Source organism: Nomascus leucogenys, chromosome 18 (assembly GCF_006542625.1).
Source record: "Nomascus leucogenys isolate Asia chromosome 18, Asia_NLE_v1, whole genome shotgun sequence".
Taxonomy (NCBI): domain Eukaryota; kingdom Metazoa; phylum Chordata; class Mammalia; order Primates; family Hylobatidae; genus Nomascus; species Nomascus leucogenys.
In genome coordinates this window covers 58,625,831-58,644,292 of record NC_044398.1, presented here as the reverse complement: position 1 = coordinate 58,644,292, position 18,462 = coordinate 58,625,831, and the positions used below count along the sequence as shown (strand labels likewise).

The window sequence follows — 18,462 nt, the reverse complement described above, 5'->3', positions numbered from 1 at the left end:
CCAAAAAAATTTATGTGACTCACTTCATTGTTATATTGGCTTTATTGTGATGATCTGGGACTGAACCTGCAATATCTCTGAGGTAAAGCTGTATTAAATGAGGTGAGATGTTTCTGAAGTACCCTCCAAAATTTAAGATTGCTATGATAATGTCATCTTTTTCCTTGTTACTGAACCGTTGATGCTACTGGGGAACATTAGCCTTCCAAGTCTTCTGTTCTTTATAAGTACTTCATTAGAACTATGGTACTTCTGGAGTACCGTAGTTCACCAAGTATCCCTCCTAACCTTTTCCTTAGATGGCAAAGGAGTATATTTGTGGAATGGTTGACTGGGTGGGAAGGCAGCAGGCAGAATGCGTGGTCCTGTAATGTCTTGTAGTGCTAAGGGTATTGAATGATCATCAGATGACCTTGTCTTCCTTAGCCTTAGGCTTTGCCCAAGTAAACTGGTTGGTTAATGGTTATTGAGGTTTGTATGCAATGAAGCATTTGTGGGAGGTTGTGAAGATACTGTCTTAGCTCTAAAAAACAAAGTGTTAGAATGTACAGAAAACAGGGTGGATTTATCTTTCATACATATGAACCCTATCTGGCAAGTGACCTCTGAAATCTCCAGAAGTCCAGGATAAGCCTTTGTATGTTTCGTATGGCATAGGCTTACAAATAATTACATTTTATGAATTGCTATATATGTGTGTATGTATGTGCACATTTGTATATATTCCTCACCACAGGAGAAATAAAAAGTCTAATTAGCATTCTTAATGCTCATCAGAATAAAGACATATGCACTTATGTTAGCATCCAAGTAAATATTAAATATTTCTAAGGCTAATGTAGCATATTGACCTTTTTGAGTATGTATTTTACTTTTATCATATTTGAAAATTAATTATGATACCATTTATATTTTATAGGATCTAAGCCTTTCCCACGTTATGGTTATAAACCCTCCCCACCGAATGGATGTGGCTCTCCACTGTTTGGTGTTCATGTAAATATTGTCTTTTATTTGATAAGTTTTGTAACTGGTAAATCATGTAATACTTTTGGTCATATAAGACTATCAGCATGTTCTTAGATTCACAAATAATTTAGCTGGGTGTAAGAGTGATCAGGTTTATTAGATTCTTTTTGGCAAAACTAACAAAAGTAAATGAAGTAAAATTGTTTTATTTTTGAATCTTATAGATGTTCATACTATTTAAATGATATTTCCTAATATCACATACATAGTTGAAAAGTTTGGAGTACAGAAGTACTGCTACTTAGAAAAAGTATAGATAGCCTTGTTTTAATTTAAGTGGGATAGCTGTGTGGTTGTTGTAGGAGAGACTGGATCTAAGCCAAGTATGGGAAAAAAATGTTGATGAGAATGATTCCTAGACACAAGGATTTTGTGTATAAAGTTATTTAAAATAATTGAAGTTATAGATTCAGAGTAATAGTATCTTTGGGGAATGGAGAAATATTTAAAGATTAAAAAACAAAAAAAATTTGAGTTGTAGGAAAGTTTTCTGTGATATTTCACATAAAGTAAATTTTATTTGGAAGGAGAGGCCACAAACACTTTGAGTATCCAAAAATCATACTTGCCTAGCCCCTGGAGAATCTTTAATGGACTTAGCCTTATCTTTCTTTTTTTAAAACTTATGTTTTGTGTTTTGGACAAATGGAAATTTTGTGAGTAACTGTAACTGTGAGTGTTTTAACGCTGCAGAATAGGGAGCAATGAGGCATGGCTGAGAGAGTAACATGGGTGGGTGTGGGTAGGTGTAATGGGGAGATTTATAACACAGAAAATATCTGTAGACAGAAATGGATTTTGGAACTATCTATACAGCAGTCATTATCATTTATACCTATTTAGTCTATTTGAATGCGGTACTACAAAGGAGTTTTGCATTTCATTGACAGTAATCCATCCAAATGCCTTTTGCAGCTTAACATTGGTATCCCTTCCCTGACAAAGTGTTGCAACCAACACGACAGGTGCTATGAGACCTGTGGCAAAAGCAAGAATGACTGTGATGAGGAATTCCAGTATTGCCTCTCCAAGATCTGCCGAGATGTACAGAAAACACTAGGACTAACTCAGCATGTTCAGGGTAAGGATGATCTGGTGGCTTGGGGATGAGTGTACTTTTTAAAGTTTTATCAAATGCTCTATGTTTTAGTATAGGATTTACCAATAGAAATCTTTCACATATATTATCTATTGTGACACAGACTTCAATTTTCTGAGGTGAGGAGCTGATGATTCTGTAATCTAAAATGATTTATAGTCACAGAAGCAAAAAGCATTAGGAAACCTTGGGAGAGTAGGGGTGTCTAAGGCTGAGAGAGAGAATAATTCATCTACCTTGTTCCCTGAAATACATCTCAGTCATCATGTAAGAACCTAAAGTAGCTAAAGTTTGAAACTCTGATTCCAGTTGTCTTAGTCCGTCTGGACTGCTACCATAGACTGGGTGGCTTATAGACAACAGAAAGTTATTTCCTACAGTTCTGGAGGCTGGGAAGTCCAAGATCAAGGCACTTGCAGATTTGGTGTCTGATGAGGACTCATTTTCTAGTTCGTAGCAGATACCTTCTAACTGTGTCTTCACTTAGTGGAGAGGACTAGATAGCTCTCTGGGGCCTCTTTTATAAGAGCACTAATCACATTCACCATCCTTTGGAACTTAGACACCTCCAAAGGCCTCACCTTCTGATTTCATCACTTTGAAGGTTAGGATTTCAACATGAATTCTGGAGAGACACAAACATTCAGACCATACCACCAGTGAATTTAAGAGTATAGCACCCTGGATTTGGAGTAGGAATTTCTAGAAGACTTGTCTTACCTGTTTCTGTTGGGGAGGTCCCCAGATGACCCCCAGGTTCAGTGATTTACTAGAAGGACTCACGGGACTCAGCATATAGTTGTACTCACTGCAACGAGGTATTATGGTGAAGAGATAGAAAGCCAAACTAGCAAAGGGAAAGGGCCCTTTGATGTCATTTTTAAAAGAAGAATGATGATACTCACCTCATAGAGTTGTCATACGGATGAAATGAAGTATTTGTGGAAATACAAATAAATCACCATTCAAATACTGGTAGTTATAAGATTTCTCTACTGTCAAGCCAAAGAACATATCATACACTGAAATCAGAAGAGGCAAGGCAGGAAAGGAAAATAACATTTTAAGCACTTATCGTAAGATACTGTGCTAGATATTTTATTCATGTTTTCATTTGATGCCAACAAAAACCTAAAGAGGTAGGTAGTGTTATCCCCATTTTTCAAGGAAGGAAACGAAGGTTCAGAAAACAGTAACTTGCCCCAAGTGAGCATTTAGCCTGGATTTAAAATCTCTGTTCTGTCTATTATATGGTATTCTCCAAATAGTCTCATAGCCCTGATTCTAATATCCTAATAATTCATGTCAAGGAAGAAATCTCTGCTGCAGATAATCTTTTAATTCACAGCCTCTGTATCCCTTTGCAGCTTTTGGCTAAGGTAAACTAGCTGTAAACCTGAAGCATAGATGGATTTATTTCCTGTTTTCTGATTTAAGAAGAATGTGAAACCAATCATCTTGTAACCTCCTATTTAATAGTCATAACCTCTCCACTTCTGTGCTTGGTTGTTTCTTAATGGCACAGTCTTTTGGAGAACTTTGAAAATGTTAAGATTTTGTAATGACAAGTTTCTTCCTTAACATTAATATTTTGAAATGAAAAGTATTTGGATAACTAAAAGCCACTCTGTGCTATATCTCTGTAAATGTAACATGTTAAGATAATCTCAGCTGGATGTTTCAGGTTTCTTAGAATAAGAAAAGTAAATAAATTACCTTTTCATAGTCTTCAAAAAATTTAAAAACCTGACTGTGGCCGGGTGTGGTGGCTCACGCATGTAATCCCAGCACTTTGGGAGGCCTTGGCTGCTGGATCACTTGAGCCCAGGAGTTTGAGAGCAGCCTGGCCAACATGGTAAAACCCCATCTCTAACAAAAGATACAAAAATTAGCCAGGCACCTGTAGTCCCAGTTACTCAGGAGGCTGAGGTGGAAGAATTGCTTAAACCCAGGAGGCAGAGGTTGCAGTGAACCAAGATCATGCCACTGCACTCCAGCCTGGGCGACAGAGCAAGACTCTGTCTCAAAAAAAAAAAAAAAAAAGAGAGAGATTGGATTCTGTTTACTTTAAGCCTCTTAACTGATGTATGATCAGTCCTCAGAAGCCATTGGCCATAATGAAATGTTTTGAGGTTTCAATTTTTAAACTTTGTTTCTTCCGCACCTAAAACATTTTTTCTTAAAATGCAAATTTAAGAGTATTATCAGACATCTCTATTAGTGGTTATGTTTTCCAAATAAAAAGAAAGTTAACACTGATTAATCAGTGCTATTTTAAAAGACTCTTATTTGTCTAGTTTAAACAATTGGGCCAGGCATGGTGGCCCACGCCTGTAATCCCAGCACTTTGGGAAGACAAGTCAGGAGGATTGCTTGAGTCCAGGAGTTTGAGACCAGCCTGGGCAACATAGTGAGACCTCATCTCTACTAAAAAAAAAAAAAAAAATTAGCTGGGTGTGGTGTTGTGTGTCTGTTTAAAATTAAAAATTAAATTAAAAAATTTAAATTAAAAATGAGCTGGCCATGGTAATGCCAACTACTCAGGAGGCTGAGGTGGAAGGATCACTTTAGCCCAGGATGTGGAGACTGCAGTAAGCTATGACTGCACCATGACACTGCAGTCTGGGTGTCAGAGTGAGACCCTGTCTCAAAAAAAAAAAAATTGGGTTGAACAGTTGAATGCAAACAAAAAATAAGATGCATGAGACTAACACCGGAAATCTGTAGATATATATGTGTGTACGTAAATATGCTACAGCTTGTGAGAGTTTGGTGACTTTCATCCAGCATACATTTCAGTGCTCACGAGGGATATGCTTGTTGCTGTGCTGTAATGTATAACATAGGTGAAAAGAGAGCAATGCATTTGCCCAACAGTAATCCCATTTTCTTATTTTGCAGCATGTGAAACAACAGTGGAGCTCTTGTTTGACAGTGTTATACATTTAGGTTGTAAACCATATCTGGACAGCCAACGAGCCGCATGCCGGTGTCATTATGAAGAAAAAACTGATCTTTAAAGGAGATGCCGACAGCTAGTGACAGATGAAGACGGAAGAACATAACCTTTGACAAATAACTAATGTTTTTACAACATAAAACTGTCTTATTTTTGTGAAAGGATTATTTTGAGACCTTAAAATAATTTATATCTTGATGTTAAAACCTCAGAGCAAAAAAAGTGAGGGAGAAAGTGAGGGAAGGGCACACTTGTCTTCTCAGGTATCTTCCCCAGCATTGCTCCCTTACTTAGTATGCCAAATATCTTGACCAATATCAAAAACAAGTGCTTGTTAAGCGGAGAATTTTGAAAAGAAGAACATATAACTCGATTTTCACAACCGTATTTACCAAAAAAAGAGATCAAATATAAAATTTATCATAAGGTCTGTTCAACATTATCTTTTTTTTTTTTTGTTTGAGACAGAGTCTCGCTCTGTCGCCCAGGCTGGAGTGCAGTGGTGCAGTCTCGGCTCACTGCAAGCTCCGCCTCCCGGGTTCACGCCATTCTCCTGCCTCAGCCTCTCTGAGTAGCTGGGACTACAGGCACCCGCCACCACGCCCAGCTAATTTTTTTGTATTTTTAGTAGAGACGGGGTTTCACCGTGGTCTCGATCTCCTGACCTTGTGATCCGCCCGCCTCGGCCTCCCAAAGTGCTGGGATTACAAGCGTGAGCCACCGCGCCTGGCCAACATTATCTTATTTGGAGATATGGGGAAATTATCACTTACAAATATTTGTTTACTATGAAATTTTAAATATGCATTTATGCCTAGAAGGAACGGACTTTTTTTTTTTTTTTTCATTTTAATTACACATAATATGTAATTAAAGTACAACATAATATGTTGTTTCTCTGTAGCCCGTTGAGCATATGAGTAAGTCACATTTCTATTAGGACTATTTACAAGGACAAGGTTTCCATTTTTCCAGTTGTAAAATTGGAACCATCAGCTGATAACTTCGTAAGGAGCAACCCCAGGATAGCTAAGTATTATGTAACATGCCTAGAAGGTGATGTGAATGCAATTCAGAAGCATAGCCACTCCCATTTTATGAGCTACTCACATGACAAATGTCATCTTTTGCTATAACCTTTGCCAAGTTGGAGAAAAGATGGATTTAATGAGATAAATGAAAAGATATTTAACCTAATATATCAAGGCACTATTTGCTGTTATGCTTTGTTATTTATTTCCCAGCACTTGTTCCTTATCATAGATTTTTTAAAGACTGTAACCTTTTACTAACTGTGGTCTTACTAAAATTTGTGCTTGATACTGCTTTTCAAAAAGCCTTTAATTAGAGCCAAAAGGATGGAAAAGGCAAGATATAAAGAACTGCCTTTTATAGATTTCTTATTTACATTGAAAATTATTACCATATGTTTAGAGCAAATCCAAGAAAACTTCAACAGCTTCTGAAGATGTGTATGAATGTTGAAAACTTTTCAATCTCTTGGGAGGCTCTGTTATGTTCCTCGACTGGTCTTTGCTGACTTGGTTGTTAAGCTTTCCCTAGCCCAGGACCTCAAGCCTTATATATCCCTTGGGTAACCCATGGCCAAAGTTATTAAGATGAACTGACTTTCAAAGTCAGAGAAGGACAGCATAGGGAGAGGCAGTTCTTTGTAAGTCATTACAGGTAGAACAGGGCAGAAGGAAAAGTATGTTCTGGAGAAAGGGCCATGTTCCTAACTTTGGAGATATGTCATCGCCGGGAACCTAGTATCTTCCAACTTGAATTGGTGGCAGCTGTTCCAGAGAGACAAGGCACATGTATGCCTTGTGGCTAAGTGAGCAAACTGGGTTTCCACTTAAATGTTTGGAACCCTCAATTGAATTTCAAACCTTTATAAAAGGTACAGTTTTGTAAGCCATTATTAATAATGCTTATCGGCTGGGCACAGTGGCTCACACCTATAATCCCAGCACTTTGGGAGGCTGAGGCGGGTGGATCACTTAAGGTCAGGAGTTTGAGACCAGCTGGCCAACATGGCAAAACGGCATCTCTACTAAAAATACAAAAATTTGCCAGGCGTGGTGGCGCATGCTTATAGTCTCAGCTACTCAGGAGGCTGACGCAGGAGAATCACTTGAACCCAGGAGGTGGAGGTTGCAGTGAGCTGAGATCGTGCCACTGCACTCCAGCCTGGGCAACAGAGCAAGACACTATCTTAAAAAAAAAATGGTTTATCAATATTTATTATTGAAATACTTGTCCAGGTAACTTTACACTTATAATGAACTCACAGATTTTGTTAGCAGCATTGGCTTTCTCAAAAGGACAAACTCAATATCTTTATAAAGTATAATTCATGATCACAAATTACACAAAAATCAGTAGAAACAGTTTTTTATGTTCAGATTTTAAAAAACAATGGGATTTTACAGAAAAGTTGCAAAGATACATGGAGAGCTTCTGTGACTACTCACCCAGTTCCCCCAGTGTTAACCTTTTATTTAACCATGAAGCATTTGTCAGAAGCTAAGTAACCAGCATTGGTAATTACTATTAACGGAACTTGACTTTATTTTTCAGATTGTACTAGTTTTTTAATTAATGTCATTTTTCTTTTCCAGGATCCAATCTAGGATACCACACTGAATTAGTCGTCATGCCTAATTAGCCTCTGGTCTGTGATAGTTCCACAGTCTTTCATAACCTTGACAGTTTTGAGGAGTACTGGTCAGGTGTTTTGTAGAATATTCCTTAATTTGGGTTTGTCTGATGTTTTCCTCATGATTAGAGTGAGGTTATAGATTTTTAGGAAGAATACCAGAGGTGAAGGTCCTTCTCACTGCATCATGTCAGGAGTTACATGCTATCAGCTTGATGGTGTATTAACTTTGGACACTTGGTTAAGGTAGTGTGTGTTGGTTTTGCTGCTGAAAATTACTGTTATTTTCCCTTTCCATACTTCTGTTCTTTGGAAAACAGTCACTAAGTCCAGTCATGGGAGGTGGTACGTGGGAAAGATTACATTCAACCTCCTGGAAGTGGGAATATCCATATGTAGTATTTGGAATTTTTCTATATGGAAAATTTGTCTCTCCCTCCCACCCTAATTTGTTTACATCAGTATGGACTCATGTATATTTTGTATTTTAGGTAACACAGTATTTATTTTGTTGCTTAAGTTGTCCAGCTTGGCTATTAGGAGTTCTGCCAGGTTGGCTACTATGTCCCTTTGATGTGCCCATCCTTTTGATTTTTGAGCACTTCCTTACTTTCTGGCACTACAAGATGCTCCAGGTTAATCTTGTATATTCCCTGCCCCAACCCTAGAATCCCTAGAATCAACCCCTGCTCCAAAGAGCCCTGGTTCCTTTTGTTGGAGAATCATACTTAGAAACCAAGATCTGGGCATTAGATGTGCTTGTTGCTACTGGGATGTCACTGTTCGTAGCAGAGTTGAGAAATACATATGTATATTAGCCCATGCATATGTACACATCTATAATTATGTGTGTACAAAGCTAAACATGAGTTTGTACTGCCATCTTCAATTCAAAATTTGTCCCAAAATTTTGTGGCATATATTTAGATTTTAAAGTTGATATTTTCCCTATTGACAGAAAAAACAAGAACTAACTTTCAGCAGCTCTTTGCAAGAAATGTAATATTTATACTTTAATACTGCCTTCAAATGATGCCTGTCTCTTTAAAATCTTTTGACATAGTTCTTCCAGGGACAGATATGGCCGTATTTATTTCATAGATGGAGAAACTGAGCATAGAGCTGTAATGAAGACAGAATTGAGATACAAGGCCAAAAGCTAATTAAACACATCCTCACAGGTAGCCTGTCTTTCAGTGAACCTGTAGACTAGTCCAATAATACTTACTAAGATTAGTTGTTAGAGGCTGGGCGTGGTGGTTCAGGCCTGTAATCCCAGCACTGTGGGAGGCCAAGGTGGACAGATCACTCGAAGTCAGAAGTTCGAGACCAGCCTGGCCAACATGGCAAAACCCTGTCTCAACTAAAAATACAAAAATTAGTTGGGCATGGTGGCACATGCCTGTAATCCCAGCCACTCGGGAAGTGAAGGCACAAGAATTGGTTGAACCTGGGAAGCAGAGGTTGCAGTGAGCTGCGATTGCACCGCTGCACTCCAGCATAGGCGTCAGAATAAGACTGTCTTGGAAAGAAAAAAAATTGTTAGCCTAAAACCAACTCCCTCTAAACTTAAAAGAGTGATTATTTCTCTCAGTATTTATAGAAGTATGAGATTATCAGAAGGTGTGATGCACAATGCTCATTATTTTATCCTAGTACAAGACAGGTATAACAGCTAACAGTAAAGAAGATGGAATCTTTCTATAAAAACAATTCTGTTATTAATAGTTGACTGACTTCAGTAACTTTGAGGAGTAGAATGAAATTAGGCAAGATATTTCCACATACACTACATTGTATTGTTCAAAATTCATAGAAATTACTTGGAATATATTGATTTAAGCCTTATGTAGTGACTGTTGCTATATTTGAAGTAGCATTTTTAGTTTGCTGTTTTTCCTCACTGCATAATCCTACAAAAACCAGCCATCTGCCTAAAAAATAAAAGAGCAAAAATGAATCAGTGCAACCGGTATATGAAAAATAATAGTTATTAATAAAACTGTAAAGGGATCAGTAGTGTCATCTTTTATATATGTCACAATGATGTTAGACTTTTTGCCTCAGGCTTACTTATGCAGTTTCCGTAACATCCTTCAAAAATCTCCTTATTGACAACTTGACAAACATTTCTCTGTTGGCTTTCAAGTTTTAAGTATAGCAATCAGAATCATCATAGAAATTAGTATTTCTATGAATTATGTAAGAAAAAATATTAAACACCAAAATCAGTGGCCAAAATTTTTTTTTTTTTTTTTTTTTGAGACGGAGCCTCGCTTTGTCACCCAGGCTGGAGTGCAGTGGCGCAATCTCGGCTCACTGCAAGCTCCGCCTCCCAGGTTCACCCCATTCTCCTGCCTCAGCCTCTCCGAGTAGCTGGGACTACAGGCGCCCACCACCATGCCCTGCTAATTTTTTGTATTTTTAGTAGAGACGGGGTTTCACCGTGGTCTCGATCTCCTGACCTCGTGATCCTCCCGCCTCGGCCTCCCAAAGTGCTGGGATTACAAGCGTGAGCCACCGCACCCGGCCCAAAATTTTTAAGTTGTAGAATTATCTCTGAACTTAACTTTATTCCATATATTTCATTCCTATGATAGTGACAAGCCAAGACCTTCAGTTTCAATAAGTTCCACTTTTATTTATATTTTAAAATAATATATTGCCTTCGAATAATGCCTATCTCCTTAAAATCTTTTGACACATTTCTTCCAGGGACAGAGAGGGCTGTTTATTTCATAAAGGAGACATTGAGCACAGAAAAGCCGTAATGAGAACACAATTGAGATATGAGGGCAAACCAGTTTCAATAAGTCACTTTTATGGAAAACTATTCAGATATAGGAAGAATCAAGTCATCCTATCAATTAACTTAGTGTATCTGAATTTTAGTGGATTTGCTGTGGGAATATTTTTCTTTGAGAGGGAAGAGAGCGCTTGGTAGGATTCCAGTCTATGTTGGTGGTTCTCAAACATGAGCATACGTGAGACTCACTGGCGGGCTTTTTAAAACACACTGCTGGACCCCACCCCCAGAGTTTCTGATTCAGTAGGTCTGGGGTAGACAGGAGAATTTGCATTTCTAACAAGTTCCCAGATGATGATACTGCTGGTTCATAGACCGCAGCTTGGGAAGTTTAGGTAATCTTCAGTGCTGAAAATAACTAATGTACTGAAAGTTTGCTGTGGGTTCAGTACTTTCATAGGAGTTTGCCATTTACTGTCTCAAAAACTCTGGAATAGATTTGGACCTCATTTTACAACAAAGAGTTTGAAGCTATGAGAGGTTAAGTTGCATTACCTGTCAAATATCTAACAGCAAATAAAATGGGGAAGCCATGAGTAGAACCTGGGCAGCCTGTTTCCCAGTCCCAGGCACTCAGCCATTTTACTGTGGCTAGCTGTTGCTTTAAGAGGCTAAAATTATACATTTGTAATTCTGAAATAAGTACCCAAGAAAATGCTCTGTATTTATGTTTTTAGACAACATCCTGATCAGTGGTGAATAAGGGGAAGAAAAAGTAGACAAAATATTGTTTTAAATACCTAACCACATAGACTATAGTAGTAACGTTGAGATAATAAGATACTTATGGAGAAAAAATGACAAATTCCTTCCATCTGCTCTTTTCAGATAAGTAGAAAGTAGCCAACTGGAGTTCCACTCTTGTCGAGGGAATGTTTTCAGGACTCAGAGACCCTGAAAGTGAGGCCAAAGGACTGGAAGTTCTGGTGGTCAGGCAACTCATTCAGACTGGATAAAAGCCAGAGTAGTCAATGGCTAAATATTGAGCCACATGCAAGGCAACTGGGGTAGGTAATGAGGAAACCAAAAAATGCCATTCCTATTTCCAACGAATACAAGAAGATGGTAATAACCAATATTCATTGAGCTCTTCACATGGCAGGCAGTATTCTGAGTCCTTCACAGTCACTTAACCCAATCATCACAACCACCATACAAGGGAAATATGGATATTCCATGTCTTTGTTGCAGGATAAGTTACTAAGACAGTGATTTCTGAAATATTTTATGCATACAATGAACAGTAAATGAGTAAAAACCCTTCTTTGATTTCATACTCTAATGACATCAAGACTTGAACCACAGGCACATGTAGAAGTTACCAAATTAGATTTTTTCTCTCCCAAATAATAGTATGAGATGAGTTCCTTATACCTATTTCTTAAGTATTCATTATACTTATTTTAATATATTAGAAGTGGTGCCTTAACACATTTTAATTTTTTTCCACTCTCAGGTTGCTTACTTTTAAAATTACAAGGTCCAGAGGAATTACAAAGGATAAAGCCACCATTTCATCAAATCTGAAAGCATTATCAAAGTAAATTTTTTACAATAGCCAACCACCCAAGGAGGAGCTAAATTAAATCCAACATTGAGCACCCCATGGCACCTTGTTGGCACACTGTTTGGCTGCTATTTTTTGGGTAGGACAACATGCTCTCCCCCAAGAAACACCATAGTCTAGAGACCCTCATCGTTCTGTGAATTTCTGCATGATTCTGTCCTTGAATTAGCTCTACCTATGAAAGCTAGATTTGAAAAATCCAGGAGAAGCCGGGTGCGGTGGCTCATGCCCATAATCCCAACATTCTGGGAGGCCAAGGTGGGCCGATACCAGGTCGGGAGTTTGATACCAGCCTGACCAACATGGAGAAACCCCGTCTCTACTAAAAATACAAGATTAGCCAGGCATGGTAGTGCACGCCTGTAATCCTAGCTACTTGGGAGGCCAAGGCAGGAGAATCGCTTGAACCCGGGCGGCGGAGGTTGCGGTGTGCTGAGATCATGCCATTGTACTCCAGCCTGGGCAACAACAGCTAAACTGTCTCAAAAACAAACAAAAAAAAAAAAATCCAGGCGTTACCTCCAGTTTACTTTGGCCCAAGTCTTGTATACAAAGAGCATTTAAAATAAGTTACTGCAAGTCCTACAAAGTAACTCGCACTGGGGAAAGGACTACCACATGAAACAGGAACATATATGCCACCCCCTATGGGATACATCAGAGGGATTTCGAGTTTGGTTCCAGACCATCAATAAAAGAGTCCCACAAATTTTCTGGTTTCCCAGTGCATATAAAAGTTGTTTATACTAAAGTGTAGTCTGTTAAGTGTGCAATATCATGTCTAAAGGCAGAGAATTGCTTGAACCCGGGAGGCAGAGGTTTCAGTGAGCCGAGATTGCACCACTGTACTCCAGCCTGGGTGACAGAGTGAGACTCCATCTCAAAAAAAAAAAAAAAAAAGTATATACCTTAATTTTAAAATATTGCTAAAAGATGCTAGGGATCATCTGAGCCTTCAGCGAGTTATAAATGTTGGTGTGGGGTCTTGTTGAGGGCTGCTGACTGATTAGGGTGGTAGTTGCTGAAGGCTGGGATGACTGGCAATCTCTTAGAATAAGACAATAAGGAAGTTTGCTTAATTTTTTTTTTTTTTTTTTTTTTTTGAGATGGAGTCTCGCTCTGTCACTCAGGCTGGAGTGCAGTGGCATGATCCTGGCTCACTGCAACCTCTGCCTCCTGGTTCAAGTGATTCTCGTGCCTCAGCCTCCTGAGTAGCTGGGATTACAGGTGGCTGCCACCGTGCCTGGCTAATTTTTGTATTTTTAGTAGAGACAAGGTTTCGCCATGTTGGCCAGTCTGGGCTCGAACTCCTGGCCTCCCAAAGTCCTGGGATTACAGGCGTGAGCCACCGCACCTGGCCATCCATTGATTGTTCCATTCACTAAAGATTTCCCTGTAGCATGTGATGGTAGCATTTTACCCACAGACCTTTCAAAATTGGGGTCAATTTCCCCAAACCCTGCCACTGCTTTGTCAACTAATACCCTGAATCCTTTGTTGTCATTTAAACACTATTCACAGCATATTCACCAGGAGTAGATTCTATCTCAAGAAACCACTTTCTTTGCTTATCCATAAAAAGCATCTCCTCATCTATCAAAGTTTTATCATGAGATGGCAACAATGCAGCCACATTTTCAGGCCCCACTTCCAATTCTATTTGTCTTGCTACTTCTGCCACATCTACAGTGACTTCCTTCACTGAAGTCTTGAACCCCTCAACATCATTGATGAGGATTGGAATTAACTTCTTTCAAACTCCTGTTAATGTGGAGATATATACATATACCTATATATAATGTATATGTGTATATATAAAATGGGTAGGTATGTTGTCCTGCCTGTAACCTACCACCCAGTGTGCCAATTGAAATATATATAATTTTTAAATATTTATGTATGTATTTTATATATTTTATATGTATATATAGATATATACACACATATATATATTTTTAAAGAGCGTCTTACTCTGTCACCCAGACTGGAGTGCAGTGGCACAGTCAGCTGACTGCAGCCTCAAACTTGGGCTCAAACAATCCTGCCATCTTAGTGTCCTGAGTTGCTGGGAATACAGGCATGTGCCACCACTCTTGGCTAATTAAAAAAAAAAAAATTTGTAGAGACAGGGTCTCGCATTGTTGCCTAGGCTGGTCTCAAAACTCCGGGCCTCAAGCAATCCTCCCACCTTGGCCTCCCAAAGTGCTGGGTTTACAGGCATGAGCCACTGTGGCTGATACATGTATTTTTAATTTTTCGTTTTTCTTTTTTTCCCCCCTCTAGTTTCTAGTTACATGCCATAAGTGGATATTTTGACTTCCCATGAATCACAAATGTTCTTAATGGCATCTCGAATGATGAATCCTTTCCAGAAGATTTTCAATTTACTTTGCTCAGAACTATCAGAGGAATCACGATGACAGCTATAGCCTTATGAAATGTATTTTGTAAATAAGACTTGAAAGTCAAAATTTCTCCTTGATCCCTGGGCTTCAGAATGGATGTTGTGTTAGCAAGCATGATAACAGCATCAGTCTCTGTACCTCTCTATCAGAACTCTTGGATGACCAGGTGTATTGTCAATGAGGAGTAATATTTTGAAAGGAACCTTTTTTTCTGAGCACTAGAGCTCAACAGTGGGCTTTAAATATTCTGTAAGCCATGCTGTAAATAGATGTGCTGTCACTAACTAGGCTTTGTTGGTCCATTTATAGATCATATTTAGCATAATTCTTAAGGGCGCTAGGATTTTCAGAATGGTAAAGGAATGTTGGCTTTAAAGTCATCAGTAGTAAAGGCCCCTAACAAGAGCATCAGCCTGTTCTTTGAAGCTTTGAAGACAGGCATTGACTTCTCTCTAGCTATGAAAGTCTTAGATGGAATCTTCTTCCAATAGAAGGCCGTTTTCATATACATTTAAGATCTGTTGTTTTGGCTGGGCACAGTGGCACACACCTGTAATCCCAGCACTTTGGGAGGCCGAGGCGGGCAGATTGCTCGAGGTCAGGAGTTCAAGACCAGCCTGGCCAACATGGTGAAACTGTCTCTACTAAAAATACAAAATTAACCTGGACATAGTGGCACATCCTGTAATCCCGGTTACTTGGGAGGCTGAGGCAGGAGAATTGTTTGAACCCAGGAGGCGGAGGTTGCACTAGATCGTACCACTGTACTCCAGCCTTGGTGACAGAGCAAGACTCTGTCTCAAAAACAAAAGATCGTTGTTTAGTGTAGCTGCCTTTATCAATGATTTTAGCTAGATCTGGATAACCTGATGCAGCTTCTACGTTAGCACCTGCTGCTTCACCTTGCACTTTTATGTCATGAAGATAGCTTCTTTCCTTAAACCTCAGGAACCATCCTCTCTGCTAGCTTCCAGCTTTTCTTTTGCAGTTCCCTCACCTCTCTCAGCCTCCACAGAATTGAAAAGTTAGGGCCTTGCTCTGGATTAGGCTTTGGCTTAAGGGAATGTTGTGGCTGTTTTTATCTTCTATCCAGACCAACTAGAACTTTCTCCATATCAGCAATAAGGCTGTTTAGCTTTATTGTCTTTTATGTGTTTACTGGAGTAGCAGTTTTAGTTTCCTTCAAATTTTTTCCTTTGCATTCATGACTTGGCTTTTCTCCTTTGCACTCACAACTTGGCTAACTGGAGCAAGAAGCCTAGCTTTCTGCCTACCAACATTACTTCCTCACTAACTTAATCATGTTTGCTTTTGATTTAAAGTGACAGACTCTTCCTTTCGTTTGGACACTTAGAGGCCTTTGTAGGATTATTAGTTGGCCTAATTTCAAAATTGTGTTTCCAGGAATAGGGAGGCCCCAGGAGAGGGAGAGAGAAGGGAAAGGTGGGTGGAACAGTCCAAACACATACAGGGCTTATGGATTAATTTCCCCTTTATGAGCGCGGTTCATGGTGCCCCAAAACAATTGCAATAATATTAAAGATTACTGATCACAGATCACAATAGCAGACATAATAATGAAAAATTTTGAAATATTGCGAGAGTACCAAAATGTGACACAGAGACACAAAGCGAGCCAATGTTGAAATACAGGCAGTATCTGCTAAGCGGTATAAAACAATCTATGCCTGTACCTCTGGAAAGTCAGGAAGAGCAAATGTTTGGGGCAGCTGGGATTAAATGAGGCCGAGCTCACACAAGTGATGTGAAATTGCCTCGGGCTAGGCGGTCCGTGTGTCTCCCCGGGTGGCAACTGGCATGTTCCCAGGGCCCGGTTGGTCCCAGTGGGCCTGGAGGCGAAGACCGCGTACGTCTCCCCGCCCCCGCGCTCTTGGCCCCCGCGGGCTCCGGAGCGACTGGGAGGAGCTTTAACTCTGGGAAGGACCAGCCCGATCCACGGGAGCCGGGGCGGCGCACAACCAGAACCAGCTGGCCCCACGCTCGGGGCAGGGGGCGGGGCCGCCGAGGACTGGCCGGGGGCGGGGCCGGGCCCGGGAGCCTGTGGCTTCAGGAAGCGGAGACCAGGGCGTCTGGCTGACCGCTTGGCCGCAATGAGCTCGGCCTCGGGGCTGCGCAGGGTGCACCCAGCAGGTAGGCAAGGGGCGTCGACTGGGCACCGAGCGGGTCTGCGTCTTGCTTCGGCTGGAGGGGAAACGCGGTTAGCGGGCCGGGCGCGCGGACCGGAGCGGGGCCGCGGGTTCCTTCGGCTTTGCAGGGCGGCCTGGAGAAGTTGCACTCTTGGATTCAAGCGCTCAGGGCGGGTGGAGACAGCTTCGCGCTTCAGTCTAAGAAACACTCGGGGACCTGGCTGCCGCCTCCTGGCGGTCCCGGGAAGCGGCGCCGGCGCCGGGGCGTGCCCCTGCCGCCTTTGTCCTCCGGGGCGATGAGCGCCTTCGGGGCGCCCTGGCTATTTAAACCTTAAAAGGCTGTCCCCACCCGGGCCTGGCTTTCCCCCACGCCTGGCCGTTTGAAATGTTGACTTTTGGGGGTTGGATCTTTTGTTTGCTCACTTCGAAAAGTAAAAAGGAGGGGTTGTTCCGCCGAGTCATAATGAAAACATAACTGACCCGCAGGGTGCCTGGGCCAAGACCCTGGGTCCGCCCGGGCTTCAGCTGGAGGCGGCCAGTTCCTGGCGGCCAGCACACCCCGGTATCTCTCTTTTGCATCCAGGAAACCTGCTGCTGTCTGTCGGTTTGAGCCAAAACCACAATAACTTTTCTCTGCAAAGTAATCAACTGCTAAGAGCGTACGTTCTGTCACTTATTACTGGTAAAGTTTAGAAACTTCAAGCCTGGCCAGAGTAAAACAAAAAGTCGAAACGCCTGCCGTTGGCCGGGCGTGGTGGCTCACGCCTGTAATCCCAACACTTTGGGAGGCCGAGGCGGGCGGATCACCAGAGGTCGGGAGTTCTGGACCAGCCTAACTAACACGGTGAAACCCCGTCTCTACTAAAAATACAAAAAATTAGCCAGGCATGGGCGCAAGCTACTGGGGAGGCTGAGACAGGAGAATCGTTTGAACCCGGGAGGTGGAGGTTGCAGTGAGCCAAGATCGCCCCACTGCACTCCAACCTCGGCGACAGAGTGAGACTTCGAATCAAGAAGAGAAAAAAAAAAAAAAAAAAAAAACGCCTGCAGTTGGTTAGAGTGCCTTCTTTTAAGAACTTTTTATATTTTGCTGCACAAAGGAAGTGGTGCTCCAGAGGCAAGCTGTAAAAGTCACATGGTCGTAGAGGAAGTAGATAGGTAGCCTTGTCCTGGAGGCACAGTGCAGGGTCCAGTTGCAGTCTCTAGGGGCGGGAAGCCGGGGCTTTCCTTCACTCACCTGCTCCCTTCCTCTTCGTCCTCCACCGCACTCCCCAGTGCATGTTCTAGGCTTGATGGAGGTTACTCTACATAGGGTTACTAAATACATTGTTGATGGAGCCGATGGGTAGATTTTCATAGAGAGTGCACTGAATGAAGACGATGACAGTAGAATGACCGAAGGCGTTTGGGAAGTTGAACAAAGTTTAGAAAGGTAGCTGGTCTCGGGTGGGAGGGGCTGCGTGGAGATGGGCCTACAGAGACTTTGGAATCTGCAGGTGGGCTGGCTTTCAATCCCAACTCCACTTTGCCGATCTTGGCACACCTGGCGCACTTTCTCTGTCCCTGTTCCTGAGCTGTGGAGCTGTGAGATAAAGTATCTCAGGCGTCAGGCCATCAACAAATGGTAGCTGGCAGGATTATCTGGAGGGATTATCAAATTAGAGTGAGGTGAAAAAAGGAATGATTAGTTTTGTAAAACCTAAACTGATTTAAGGAACAAGGAGGTGGCAGTTACATTATCCTGCAAAGGAAGAGAAGTGAAAAGAGGGCCAGACACGGTGGTGGGCG

General features: G+C 41.2%; 3 protein-coding genes across 7 annotated transcripts in view; 2 read left to right on the top strand and 1 right to left on the bottom strand.

Moving 5' to 3' along the window:
- The window catches only part of PLA2G12A (phospholipase A2 group XIIA), a 20,346-nt gene extending 10,584 nt beyond the window's left edge, over positions 1-9,762 (top strand). Inside the window, exons 2-5 of one of the 2 annotated variants that reach the window (XM_030799133.1) lie at positions 920-996; positions 1,945-2,110; positions 5,030-5,514; positions 7,712-9,762. In XM_030799133.1, coding sequence (XP_030654993.1) covers positions 920-996; positions 1,945-2,110; positions 5,030-5,148 — 362 coding nt within the window. In that variant the 3' untranslated portion in view covers positions 5,149-5,514; positions 7,712-9,762. Of the gene's footprint in view, positions 1-919; positions 997-1,944; positions 2,111-5,029; positions 5,526-5,822; positions 6,380-7,711 lie in introns of those variants that run through there. The other variant, XM_003269358.4, reaches the window with a different exon arrangement.
- Positions 7,948-18,462, top strand: part of CASP6 (caspase 6) — a 23,010-nt gene continuing 12,495 nt past the window's right edge. Inside the window, exons 1-2 of one of the 3 annotated variants that reach the window (XM_030799130.1) lie at positions 7,948-7,995; positions 11,384-11,489. Coding sequence is in view for 1 of the 3 variants with exons in the window: in XM_003269360.4 (XP_003269408.1) it covers positions 16,639-16,678 (40 nt within the window). In the remaining 2 variants the exon portion in view is untranslated. Of the gene's footprint in view, positions 7,996-8,844; positions 8,931-11,383; positions 11,490-16,130; positions 16,679-18,462 lie in introns of those variants that run through there. The other 2 variants (XM_030799129.1, XM_003269360.4) reach the window with 2 other exon arrangements.
- Positions 17,703-18,462, bottom strand: part of MCUB (mitochondrial calcium uniporter dominant negative beta subunit) — a 139,524-nt gene continuing 138,764 nt past the window's right edge. Inside the window, exon 9 of one of the 2 annotated variants that reach the window (XM_030799125.1) lies at positions 17,703-18,315. In XM_030799125.1, coding sequence (XP_030654985.1) covers positions 18,289-18,315 — 27 coding nt within the window. In that variant the 3' untranslated portion in view covers positions 17,703-18,288. The remainder of the gene's footprint in view (positions 18,316-18,462) is intronic. The other variant, XM_030799127.1, reaches the window with a different exon arrangement.